Source organism: Zophobas morio, unplaced genomic scaffold (genome assembly GCF_036711695.1).
Source record: "Zophobas morio isolate AGI-343-1 ecotype UQ-CSIRO unplaced genomic scaffold, CSIRO_AGI_Zmor_V1 ptg000022l, whole genome shotgun sequence".
In the NCBI taxonomy this organism is placed as follows: domain Eukaryota; kingdom Metazoa; phylum Arthropoda; class Insecta; order Coleoptera; family Tenebrionidae; genus Zophobas; species Zophobas morio.
The window spans coordinates 4099867-4114231 of NW_026972127.1; the positions used below are offsets into that span (position 1 = coordinate 4099867).

A 14365-nucleotide genomic window follows, 5' to 3' on the forward strand; every position below is an offset into this window, starting at 1 on the left:
CTTTGTGTTTGGTCTTGGGATGGAAGAGGCTAAGATAATCAGGGAGAGAGAGGGCAGAATCAACTATATGCTGTCCTCTTTCAACCTGAAACTCAAGGAGAACGAGGCGTCGGCTCAGGAAGGGCGGACCCCTATGGAAGAGGTAGAAACCCCAGGGGGTGAAGCCTCTACCAGTGGGGGCGGGCCAGCCTGAGACATATGCCTCGTGTCTCCTAGGACAATTATGGGATTTTTTGGTTGCAGAGATGGCGCTGCAGCAGATAAATTTCATTCAGATTAACCTGCAGCATTGTCGCATGGCGACGACTGTTTTGTGTCGTCGTCTAGACAAGATGCAGAACACTATAGCAATAATCCAAGAACCATGGATAGTAAAATCCAGGATCGCAGGGTTGAGCAATTTAAATGGCACTGTTGTTTCAGGTACCACAATAGAATCTCCAAGGACATGCGTCTACATTCCGAGGAAAATTAAAGCCGTCCTTCTACCTCAGGTCAGCTCCAGGGATGTGACTGCGTAAATGTTAAGTGTAACATAGGAAGAGGTGAAGAGCAACTGGTAATAGCATCCGTGTACTTACCACAGGGAGCACAGGAACCATGTCCAACATGGGAAATGGCGAACTTGGTGGAACACTGTGATACCGGAAATATAAACCTCATCATCGGTGCCGATGCGAATGCCTACTGTCTGTTGTGGGGGAGCAAAGACACTAATGATAGAGGAAGAACACTAGCTGAATATCTTTTATCAACAAATCTAGAGATTCTCAACCGAGGCTGCGAACCAACTTTTGTAACATCACGTAGTCAGTCAGTAATAGATATTACACTGGCTACATGGGATATCTCACAATATATAATGGGATGGCACGTCTCTAAAGAGGCGTCAGTGTCAGACCATAGATGGATCATGTATACATCAAAATGTATAGACATGGAGACAAAGACGTACAAGAACCCTAGGCTGACGAACTGGGCTTTATACAACGAAGAACTGGACGACAGACTGGGGACCTCCGTGCAGTCTATACCAACAGAATACAGATCGACAGAAGACATAGAGAAAACCTTGACCATTATCAACGACTCTCTAATGTCAGCGTATGAGAAAAGTTGCCCCCTAAAGAAGGAAGGTCTGGGCAAAGGTACACCATGGTGGAACCGAAGGCTCAGCCTACTTCAATCGGGGCTAAGAAAACTTTTCAATAGAGCAAAAAACACTAAGAAAACTGAAGACTGGGAAGCCTATAAAGAGCACCGGAAAGAGTTTAAGAAAGAATTAAGAAAGAGGAAACGGGAAACGTGGAGATCCTTCTGCAGCGACATAACGTCGACTGCTTCGGCCGCAAGGCTGAAGAGAGTTGTCTCGAAGGACCACACACATCAACTAGGTTTCCTAAAGAAAGAAGATGGCACCTTTACAGCCACCTTAGAAGAGTCCGCAGAACTTTTGCTGCAGACCATGTTTCCAGGCAGCACAAAGACTACCTCCCATTCCAAAAGGGATGTAGTGCGTACTCAACCTTCCCCGAAGGACTGGACGCTGGCTGCAAAGGTAGTCACGGAGGCAAGACTGGAGTGGGCAGTGGACAGTTTTTCCCCATACAAATCTCCAGGAGTTGACGGTATTTATCCCGCCCTCCTGCAGAGGGGAATGAGCAGACTACGCCCTATTTTGTTGCCAATGCTTCGGGCGTGTCTGGCTTTCAGCTACATACCGAATGCATGGCGAAAAGTAAAGGTTATCTTTATACCTAAGCCAGGACGACAAGATTACACCTTGGCTAAATCCTACAGACCAATTAGCTTAACATCATTCTTGCTGAAAACGCTAGAAAGATTAAGAGAAAAATAGATTCGGGAGACTGCTTTGAGCAAGCAACCTCTACATCCGAACCAACATGCCTACATCCAAGGAAGATCCACCGATACGGCCCTACACACAGTTGTAAACCGTATAGAGTGGGCGATGGAGAACAAACTCTTCACCTTAGGAATGTTTTTGGATATTGAAGGAGCGTTTGATAAAACGACCTTCAAAAGCATAGAGCTAGCCCTACGAGAGCACGACGTGGACCCCACCCTAAGTAGGTGGGTGGCCGGTATGCTGAGGAACAGGGAAGTAATGATTAATGTAGGTGGCACTGAGATCGAGGCTGTTGTAAACAGGGGATGTCCTCAGGGAGGAGTTCTCTCTCCTGTACTGTGGGATACTGTCGTTGACAGCCTGATACGACGCCTCAATGATCTTGGCTACCACACAATTGGATACGCCGACGATCTAGTCATTCTGCTAACAGGAAAAAACGCAGATACATTATGTGAGATAATGCAAGCTGCAGTAAAAATAGTCGAGGAATGGTGCAGCAGACATACCCTCTCCGTTAATGGAGAAAAGACGAAATTAATCCTGTTCACTAGGAAAAGGAAAATTGGCACACTACAGATGCCAAAAATATTTAACACAACGCTTCAACTTTCGGACGAAGTCAAATACCTGGGAGTTGTATTGGACTGGCGACTGAATTGGAAGAAGCATGTGGATGATAAAGTAGAAAAGGCACGCTCGGCTCTTTGGCAATGCCGTAGGGTGGTGGGAAGGTCGTGGGGTTTAAATCCCAAGATCGCCCTCTGGATCTACACGGCAATAGTCAGACCGATGCTGTGCTATGGAGCTTTAGTTTGGTGGCCCAGAGCCAGACAAAAAACAACAGCCCTGCAACTTGAACACGTTCAGAGAATGGCGTGTCTCAGTGTTACAGGAGCAATGAGGACCACTCCCACAGCGGCTCTGGAGACTCTTCTTTGCTTAGCACCTCTTAACCTTTACATAGAGGAAGCGGCAATGACGACGTCTCTAAGACGGAGTATGGAACAAGCAAGGCCGCACAACGAAGCACACTCGGATTTTAACGGAGGCGTTCAACAGAATACCCTTGTTAAGGATGGGGTGTGACCGAATGGGCACAAAATTAATATATGAGAAGACATATAGAATATCAATGAATGATAATTCAAAAGGACGAGCCGACATAGATATCTATGTCGATGGTGCCAAAACAGATAGTGGTTCAGGAGCCGGCATCTACTCCGAGCAACTGAACGCACAAATCAGTGTACCTCTCGGCACCCACACGTCTGTCTTACAAACCGAACTGATGGGAATAATGCTGGGAGCTAGAATCATTGCTGAACGTGAAATCGACAACAAATCAATACGCATACTTACTGACAGCAAGTCTGCACTACTAGCCCTGGACAGCTGTATGGTTCGATCCGGGCTGGTTTGGGACTGCAGACAAACGCTAAAGTATGTAACGCAGAGGAATAGTGTGGAACTTTGTTGGATCAAAGGACACAGTGGCAACGAAGGAAACGAGAGGGCAGATGAGATGGCGAAGCGAGCCGCGCGCATGCCCTTCTGGGGACCCGAACCGGCAATCACGCCTTCGGTCGCCCTCTCGAACGAACTCGTAAAGCAATATACCCAGAGACGCCATGAGCAGATATGGGTGAAGTTGAGCAGCTGTCGGCATAGTAGAGCTTGTATGGCGACACCAGACCGTAAGTTGACGAAATTTTATCTCTCACTTTCAAGGGTCAAACTGCGTAAACTGGTAGGATTCCTTACGGGGCATTACCAGTTTAACAAACATCTACATACGATAGGGGTGGTAACAGACCCAATCTGTCGTGGATGCAATGAAGAAGAGGAAACAGCTGAGCACATTCTTCGTGAGTGTCCAGCCCTAGCCTCTTACAGGGAATCCATACTAGGGGACATCTGGCCTAGTATGGCAAATATCAGGGAGTTTCCACCCTCTGCATTACTCAAGTACATTCAAGCAGTTGGATGGCTTGACGAGTAGAGGAGCGGGAAAACACCCTGATATGGACTTGGGGAAGGTACAATGGGCCCAAAGGCGAGGCCTAAGTGCCGGCTGGCTACGGGCAGCCCCCATAAATTAAGAATCCAGAGAGAATCCAGAACGCTGGACAGAATATATCACCACGCACCAATTTCTGCAAAAATACAAAACAAGCAATATTGTTAAAATTAGTGTCTTTCCTGGAGAATGTAATTTTTCTACATTTTTTTTTATTAAGGCTTAACTTTTCTGTTCACACCACAGCGCTAATTTATCTACATTATCTTGTAAAACTAAACAATCTCTGTTCGTTTTTATTACTTTAGCTATTTTTAAATCATCGGCATATATAAACACTCTACAACTAATAACATTTAGGACATCATTGAAAAAAACAGTAAACAACAGGGGGGCCTAGGTTTGAGCCTTGAGTAACTCCGCTGTTAACAGGAAAGAATGTTGACTTGACTCCGTGAATTTCAACAAATTGTTCCCTACTATACAGGAGATTTCTAAAAATCATTAATAGCTGATGACATATTCCTAATGTATCAAGTTTTTTTAATAAAATACAATGATCTACCCTATCAAAAGCTTTGGATAAATCAGTGTATATGGCATCAACTTGAAAGCGATTATCTAAAGCTAAGGATACGTATTCAGTGAATTCACATAAATTGGTAAGAGTGGATCTTCCTTTTATAAATCCATGCTGTTCTAAGGCAATTTTTGAAATACAGTGGGTATACAGGAAGTCTGACATAATACATTCGAATAATTTAGAATAGTTCGATATAAGTAGTGCTATCGGTCTGTAATTTACAATGTTAGCTTTGTCACCAGCTTTAAATACAGGAAATACACGAGACACTTTCCACATTTGTGGATAAATAGACGACTTTAAAATTAAGTTGGTTATATGACATAAAGGTTTTAACAAATACTGAAGACAATCAATCACTAAGAATGCCGGTATATCATCTGGACCACAAACGAAATTTGGTTTAATTTTTTTCGTAGCTTTTAAAATATCACAATCATTAATCACAGGCAGGTTGAATATGAGATTGTTATCACAGACAGAATTATCACAGATGGAATTATCACAAATAGGATTATCACTTACTAAAGAGCATCGGCAGCTTCCGCAGTATTCACAGTTAGTTTTATTACAACTTGATGCAACACAGGGTTTATGGTTGTCATTGGTGTAAACACTTGCGAATTGTGATGCAAATGCGTTCACTATGTCTTGCGGATTAGATATTATAACACCATCACCAGCTGTCATGCAACTGGGAACACAAGTAGTTTTCCTTCTTTTATTTACGAATGACCAAAACTTCTTTGGGTCATTATGAAGTGAATTTTCAGCCTCACTGATGAAGACTTTATAAGCTTGCCGAATATTACGTCGTATGTCGCATTTTAGAATTCTTATTCTATCCAAGTAAGTTAACAATTTACTTTTCCTATAGAGATTCCATAGCCTGTGTTTTTCTTTAATCCTGGATATAATCGTTTTTGTGAACCAGGGAGGGTAATATGTCTTCGCTGATGACGAACACTTCGGAACATAAACATTTAATAATTTAAAATTGATATCATAAAATGTAGAACATGCTGTCTCAACATCCACTGTGTCTAAAACTTCTGACCAGTCAGTTTCAATAAAGGCATTATACAATCTTACTAAATCTGCTTTACGAAAATTAAATTTTACTGTGTTCGATGTTCTTGGAAATGGATTACTTGATTGGTCTTTGATAAATAAATTGATGTCCAAGCAAGGGTGGTGAGCATCTTCACGAACTAATGGAAAATTGCTATTTGCTACTTCAGCTGAGACTTCATCAGTTGTCAAAACTATGTCCAAGATTCTGTTGTTGGAGTTTAAAACTGAATTATGTTGTTTCAAGTTATTCATCGAAATGAAGTGAGAATAAATATTGAAGATGTGTGACGAGTTCCGGCCAGACGCACAATCTACTAACTCAGGTATATTAAAATCGCCTACAATAACAACCGGATTTGAAAAATCAATGGCACTTTCAATATACTCAAAGATTTGAGTGTATGCATCAACATGTAATGCTGGCGGAATGTATATCACAACGAAAATGAAAGTACTATTACCTTGAACTTTGATACCAATAAGATCTATCTCAGGTACCGGGGAAATAAGGTTTAGTCGTTCAGCTACAAAACCAATTTTGACTGCCGCTAGTACGCCACCACCTCTTCTCTTATTTCTGTCACATCGAAAGATTTCAAAATGTTGAGGAAAAAGTTCAGCTGAAAAAACATTTTCATGAAGCCATGTTTCGGTCAGTAACAATATATCTGCTTCTATGTCACAGCACTTGTTATAAAATTCTTGCACTTTAGAATTCAAACCACGCACATTTTGGTAAATTAGTGTATATGTTGATGTAGTATTGAGTATGTTATAATTAATAGATGACGATGAATTGGATGTCTGTTGGATGTTCATTCGTTTTTTGTTTCAATAATTTTCGGCATGCCATTGTAGTATCTTAATCGAATATTATTTTCACCATTGTCACGACGCCTTTTAAATTCCTTACGAACAGCAAAAGCCCTATTCTGTTGGAGCCGAGTTAGATCAGTATTGAAGAAAATGTTGTTACCGAAACGGTGCCGTATTAGCTTTTTAACTATATTTGGATTATTAAATTCGACTTTAATAATTCTACAACGATTTGGGATAAGTTTCCCTAAACGGGTGAGATTAAGTACCTACACTTTGGCCCAAATCACTGGGAATTGCCGTCTTTATGAGATTCATAACGATTTCCTCGTCTGCTTGTTTTTGTTGAGCTACCTCTCCTTGGTACTCCGGAACACCTCTTATAATAACATTGTGAGACCGGTGTATTCGCTCAACAGCCTCTTCTACAGCTGCCTCCTCTACTTCTGGACCAGATTCCCCTGTTTGTTGTTTTCGAGATTTCACATATTCGATCTCCTCTCTCAATTTTTTGTTTTCTGTGACCAACTCTTCGATTACCTTTTTCATATCATTGACGATAGCCGATAAGGAATTGATAGTTTGGACCAGGTTTTCTTGGTTAGGTAGAGTATCGTTATCAGATGTTTGAACATTTTGTTCACAGCACTTTTTTTTATCTGCACAACTTAGATGTGACCAAACACTGCAATCACTACAATAAATTCTTTTCTGGGTTACCACAAACGAAGCAGAACACTTTATCGCCCTGTTGACTGTACGCCATCTTATATCATTATACAACTTTTTGTGATTTTTATTTTCTACTAACCTCTATAAAGTAAAAACCGGTGGTGCAAATTTTTCATTTTTTTTTTGTTCTGTCAACTTTCAGAGTTTACTGTTTTTCGATTTAAAATTTCTCGAGTTTTCAATTTTTAATTTTTCAGTCTTTCGATTATTTGATTTTTCATTTTTTCAAATTTTGTATTTGCAATTTTTCGTTTCGGTCTTTTATTTTCTTTATTTTTACAATTTTTCCATTTTTCTAGGTTACGATTTAACAAGTATTTGCTTTTCCTATTTCAATATTTTTCATTTTTCGTTCCTTCAATTTTTCGACATTTTCAATTGTTTTTTTTTTCTTCAATTCTCCGAGATCCTTCAAACTAACTACTTCAAACCAATTCAAAAACAAAACGCAAGGAATTCAAGAAATTTTTTCAGATTACTTCATAAAGCCAGACAACGGATCCCTAAGATTCTTCAAAACTACTTTATAAGTAGCCTGAAGCTGGCGTAAATAACACTCCCGCAGCTTTTTTGACTTGAATTATTCAATTTTCGATTTTTCAATTCCTCGATTTTACATTTTTAGATTTTTGGTGCAATTTTTGGGTTTCTCAATTTTCCAATTTTCCGATTTTTTTAAAGTACAATATTCGATTTTACAATATTTCGTTGTTTCGTTTTTGCACTTTGTTAATTTTTAAGTGTCTCAATTTTTAAACCTTCAATTTTTCGACTTCCACTTTTTCAATTTTTGATTTTTTTTCATTTCTTCAATTTTATTTCTATGATATGCAACTCTTCGAGTTTTCATTTTCAAATTTTTAAATTTTTTGGTTTCCTTTTTCCAACTTTTGAATGTTTCAATTGATAGATTTTGCAATTTTTCGATTTTTCAAGTTTAAATTTTTCAGTTTTTCAGTTTTCAAAGTTTTGAATTTCCTAATCTTTAGATTCTGCAATTTTTTGATTTGAGTTTTTCGAGTTCAATTTTCAATTTGCAATTTTTCGATTCGCTTTTTTATTTTCTTTATTTTTTATTATTCGATTAGAGTTTTCAATTTTTGATTTTTCGGTTTATTGATTCTTTAATTTTTTACCTCATCAAATTTTTGATTTGCAATTTTTCGTTTTGGTTTCTTCTTTTCTTTATTTTTTATTATCCGGTTGTATTTTTTAATTGTTTGATTTTTCAATTTTAATTTTTTTAGTTTTTCGTTTCTTCACTTTTTCGTTTCCCGATTTTTTAGTTTTTCATTTTTTTTCAATTTATATATTTTGCAATTATTAGATTTGAAGTTTCTCGAGTTTCCAATTTTCATTTTTTCAGTTTTTCGATTTTTTAATTTTTCATTTCTTCAACTTTTCGATTTGCAATTTTTCGTTTCGGTTTTTATTGTCTTTATTTTTACAATTCTTCGATTTTTCTGTTACGATTTTATAATTATTTTTTGGTTTTTTCAATTCCAATTTTTTCAGATTTCGATTTACAATTTTTCAATTCCAATTTTTTCAGATTTCTATTTACAATTTTTCAATTTTCCGTTTTTCTTTCGTCAATTTTTCACTTTTCCAACTTCCGGATGTCTCAGTTTTTCGATTCTTCAATTTTTCATGTCCTCAATTTTATTCTTTTCTGTTTCTGATTTTCTTAATTAACTCTTTGAGTTTTCATTTTAAAAATTTAATTTTTTTATTTTTCCGTTTTCTAACTTTTGGATGCTCCACCGATAGAATTTGCGATTTTTCGATTTTTCAAGCTTAAATTTTCCAGTTTTTCAATTATCTAACTTTTGAATTTTTTAATTTTTAGATTTTGCATTTTTCGATTTGAGTTTTCAATTTTTAGTTTTTCAATTTTAGATTTGCAATTTTTCATTTCGCTCTTTATTTTTTATTCTATTTTTCAATTTTTTGTTTTATGAATTTTTCGTTTCTTCAGGTTTTCGTTTCCACATTTTTCAGTGTTTCATTTTTTTTTCAATTTTTAGATTTAAAGTTACTCGAGTTTCCAATTTTTATTTTTTCAGTTTTTCGATTCTTTAATTTTTCATTTCTTCAACTCTTCGATTTGCAATTTTTCGTTTCTGATTTTTGTTGTCTTTATTTTTACAATTCTTCAATTTTTCTGTTACGATTTTATAATTAATTATTTGTTTTTTCAGTTTCAATTTTTTCAGTTTTTGGCTTTGCAGTTTTTTACTTTTCCGTTTTTCTTTCTTCAATTTTTCGCTTTTCCAACTTCAGGATGTCTCAGTTTTTCAATTCTTCAATTTTTTATGTCCTCAATTTTTTTCCTTTTTTTTTGATTTTCTTAATTTACGATAGGTATGCAACTCAGAGTTTTCATTTTTAAAATTTTAATTTTTTTTATTTTTCTGTTTTCCAAATTTTGGATGTTTCAATGATAAATTTTGCAATTTTTCGATTTTTCAAGTTTAAATTTTTCAGTTTTTCATTTTTCTAAGTTTTGAATTTCCTAATTTTTAGATTTTGCAATATTTTTATTTGAGTTTTTCGAGTTCAATTTTCGTTTTGCAATTTTTCGATTTGCTTTTTTATTTTTTTATTTTTTATTATTCGATTCGATTTTTCAATTTTTTGTTTATTCAAGTTTAAATTTTTCAGTTTACTTATCAGTTTTCTAAGTTTTGAATTTCCTAATCTTTAGATTTTGCAATTTTTTGATTTGTTTTTCGAGTTCAATTTTCGATTTGCAATTTTTCGATTCGCTTTTTATTTTCTTTATTTTTTATTATTTGATTTGATTTTTCAATTTTTTGTTTTTTCAATTTTAATTTTTTCAATTTATCGATTTAAATTTCTCTAGTTTTCAATTTTTAATTTTTCGGTTTATTAATTCTTTAATTTTTTACCCTATCAAATTTTCGATTAGTAATTTTTTGTTTTGCTTTTTCTTTTCTTTATGTTATTATCCGATTGGATTTTTCAACTGTTTGTTTTTTCAATTTTAATTTTTTTAACTTTTCGTTTCTTCACTTTTTCGTTTCCCGATTTTTCAGTTTGTCATTTTTTTTTCAATTAATGTATTTTGCAATTTTTAGATTTAAAGTTTTTCGAGTTTTCAATTTTTATTTTTCAGTTTTTCGATTCTTTAATTTTTCATTTCTTCAAATTTTCGATATGCAATTTTTCGTTTCGGTTTTTTTATTGTCTTTATTTTAACGATTCTTCGATTTTTCTATGTTACGATTTTATAATTATGTATTTGTTTTTTCAATTTCAATTTTTTCAGATGTTCGATTTGTAATTTTTCAATTTTCCGTTTTTCTTTCTTCAATTTTTCGCTTTTCCAACTTCCGGATGTCTCAGCTTTTCGATTCTTCAATTTTTCATGTCCTCAATTTAACTTTTTAATTTCTTAATTTTTAGATTTTGCATTTTTCGATTTGAGTTTTCAGTTTTTAATTTTTCAATTTTATATTTGCAATTTTTCATTTCGCTTCATTATTTTTTATTCTATTTTTCAATTTTTTGTTTTATGAATTTTTCGTTTCTGCAGTTTTTCGTTTCCAGATTTTTCAGTTTTTTATTTTTTTTTGCAATTTTTCGATTTTGCAATTTTTCGATTATGCAATTTTTCGATTTTTCGATTTAAAGTTTCTCAACTCTTCAATTTTTATTTTTTCACTTTTGGATTCTGTAATTTTTCAGTTTTTCGCTTTTCCAACTTCTGAATGTTCCAATGTTTAGATTTTGCAATTTTTCGATTTGCAATTTCAGGAATTTTTAAAATTTAATTTTTCAATTTTTGGATTTTTCAATTTTTCAGATCTTCAATTTTTTGTTTAGGAATTTATTTTCTTTATTTTTTCAATTTTTCTGTTTTTCAGTGTAAATTTTTGGATTATTTAACGTTACGATTTGCAATTTTTCGGTATTCACCTTTTTGAATTTTCAGTTTTTAATTTTCACTTTTTCGAATTTAAAATTTTGACGATTCTATAATTTTTCAATTTTACAGCTTTTGAGTTTTCCAACTTTTCTATTCCATTGGTTTTTTCTTCTTTCCAATTTTTCGATTCATTAATTTTTCGCGATTATAAATTTTTCAGTGTTTCAATTTTTCGTTTCGTGAGTTCTTTGATTTGCGATTTTTCGTTTTTCATATTTTAAATTTTGCAATTTTTTGTTTTTTCAGTTTTGTATTTTTCAATTTTTCCCGGTTTTTTAGTTTTTCGATTACTAATTTTTCGATTTTTTAACTTTTCGAATTAGAAAAATAGAAAAATTAATCAGTAATCAATGGAAAATAATAATAAATGAAAACATGAAAAAAGTATAAAATGAAAACAATGAAAAATTTGAAATTGGAAATCAAGAACTTAAAAAACTGAAAAAACGAAAAATTTAAAAACTGAAAAATCCAGGAATTGAAAAATCATAGACTGAATATTTGGACATTGAATAAACGAAAAATCGTGATATAAAATCGAGAAAATGAAAATTAAAAACTGGTCCAAGCCCATTTTGACCCTGAAGTACAGCGCAACAAATTCTCTTACTTTGAAAAATAAAAAAAATGTATCTTCCGAACATTTATTTATGATAACCTTCATTCATTAAAACAAGTAGTAATAGTAACTGTATAATAATAATAATAACAATCATGTGTTTATTTCCAACGGTTCCTAGGGTGTTAAATTACAAATTTCTATAGTAACGTGTTAAATTCTAATATACATGCAAATTTGACAACAATCGGTCTAGTACTTTCGGAGATTGTTTAATAAAAGTTGGTACAGACACCAGACAGACAGATGGACTCGATTATCAGAGTTCCTTAGCTTACGCTCAGGAAGTGAAAACTGGAAAAATGAAAAATAAAAATCAAGATTTCGAAAAATTGGGGAAACGAAAAATTGAAAAATCGAAAAATTAAAAGTTCAGAACCTAAAAATTCGAAACATGAAAAAATGTTACATTGAAAAATTGCAAATCGAAAAAGTGAACGATTTGGAAGTCGATAAATTGGAAAATAAAAAAATTAAAGTTGAAAAACGAAAAATTATGAAAACGAAACATTGAAAAGTGGAAAAATGTTTTATCAAATTTTCGGGAAAATGGAATGAGTTGTTCTTGATTTAAAATCAATACAATACATTACAATACTGTGTAAGTAATTCTAAAAACTATGAATGCATTTTTTTCCAAAAATCTGGACATCTAGGATGAAAACTCAACACGGATTCATACACCACAAGTGCAGGAGATCTCAACTATACATCTTGTGATGGCGTGACAGGTTAAGGGGGAACGCTAGACAAGAGACAAGTTTGAATTGAGCGCCATTTGTTGCCTTAAACGTAACCAGCAATTCTTCTTTAAATCTACCGGACGTGGGTCATAAAAGCATCGTAAGCCGATAATGCAGAATAATGATAATTTATGACAGGCGGCCCACAACATACCTTCAGCACAGAATAATCATTTCTCGTATTCTTTTGACATATTAATTTTAATATTCGAGATAATTATTATATTATTCAAACACAATTTAGACACTGTAGAGCAGTGGTTCGCAAACTGGGTGCCGCGGCACACTGGGGTGCCGCGGAACCCCCAAGAGGGTGCCGTGAAAATTTTATAATGATTTTAATAAATATAAGCACAAAACCAACTTTAAAAAATAATAATTGATGATCTGATTTTATTAATATGGTACAACTGTTCAGTAATGGAAAATGTGTTCTGAACATGTTAATTTTCTTCATACTGAAGTAAGATGGCTATCTAAAGGCCGTGTTCTTTCTCGATTTTGGGAATTAAGAAAACAGATATAAACGTTTTTTGAATCAGAAAATATTGAACAATTTTTTGACCTCCTTCAAGACCACGTTTGGTGTGCAAAACTAGCATATTTAACTAATATTTTTGAACACTTAAATAAAATATGTAAATTCAAGTATGCAAGGTAGAAATGAATATATTTTAACCTCCAGTGAAAAAATTTTGGCTTTAAAAGACAAGCTTAAATTATGGAAAAAATATTTATAAAACAATCTTAACATCAATTACACATTATACAATCATGTGATAAAGTGTTTTTGATAATAAATTAGTTACAATTAAAACTGTTCTTGGAGAAGTGCCGTCAAATTTTGTTTAATATTTTAGGGTGCCATCAATAATAAAAGTTTGCGAACCACTGCGTAGAGCAAACAAGGCTTTTCAAGCCCGTCTATTAGTTTATTCGCCTAAATGTATTATTAATACCGTTTTCAAATTACACCAAAATTGAAAAATCGAAAACTTAATAATTGAAAAATTGAAACATTTTAAATGAAAAAAATCGGTAAACCGAAAAATTGAAAAATCTATAAATCGAGAAATTGAACAATCTAAAAATTAAACAATTTAAAAATCGAAGAATTGAAAACCCAAAAAATCTAAACCGAGAACTTGAAAAATCGAATAATCGAGGAATCAAAACATCAAGGAAAACAAAAAAATTAACGGAAAATCTAGAACTTAAAAATTGAAAAATTAAAATACCTATCGAAAAATTTAGAAACGTCAAAAATTGAAAACTAAACAATAAAAAAAAATTAAAATCGTAAAACTGAAATATCGTAAAGTTAATAAATTGAAAAACTGAAAATTTTTGAAAAAAAAATCGTATCAAAAACTAAAAATTCAAAAAATCGAGAAATTGAACAATCAAAAAATCAAAACATTGAAATCCCAGTAAGTTGATAAATAGGAAAATTTAAAAAACAAAAATTTTAAAAATCCAAGAATTGAAAAACAAAAAAAATCTAAGCCTGAAAACTCAGAAAATTGAATGATCGAGAACAAAAAATCTAAAATTATGGAACTGAAAAATCGAAAAGTCGAGATAGTGAGAAATCTAAAAACCTAAAACTTTAAAAACTGAAAAATTAAAATATCGAAAAATTTAAAAACCGAGAAAACACAATATCAAAAATTTGAAAAATTGAAGAAACGAAATATTGCAAAATTCCAAAACTGAAATCTTGAAAAACCTAAAAATGGAAGGAAAATTAAAGAATCCAAACAGTGAAAAAATCCCAAACTGAAACATTGAAAAATTGAGAAATGGAAAAATGGGAAAATCAAAAAAATTGCTCTAAAGAGTTTAGACAGTACTTCCCTCGCTATCGGAAACGTGACGACTGCATGCCTTTTATGTTTTTTTTTCCACATTAGATTTCAAAGCATTCGGTTTTGTAGTTCCTGATTAAATCAATAA

General features: G+C 33.4%; 1 protein-coding gene across 1 annotated transcript; it reads right to left on the reverse strand.

Moving 5' to 3' along the window:
* Positions 1-221: 221 nt before the first annotated feature.
* LOC135133835 (uncharacterized) lies at positions 222-7129 on the reverse strand. The gene is made up of 4 exons (XM_064062355.1): positions 7084-7129; positions 6633-7022; positions 4456-6167; positions 222-281 (listed from the first exon to the last, which is right to left on the reverse strand). The coding sequence occupies exons 1-4, from the start codon at positions 7127-7129 to the stop codon at positions 222-224; spliced, it is 2208 nt and encodes a 735-aa protein (XP_063918425.1).
* Between the last annotated feature and the right edge of the window lie 7236 nt (positions 7130-14365).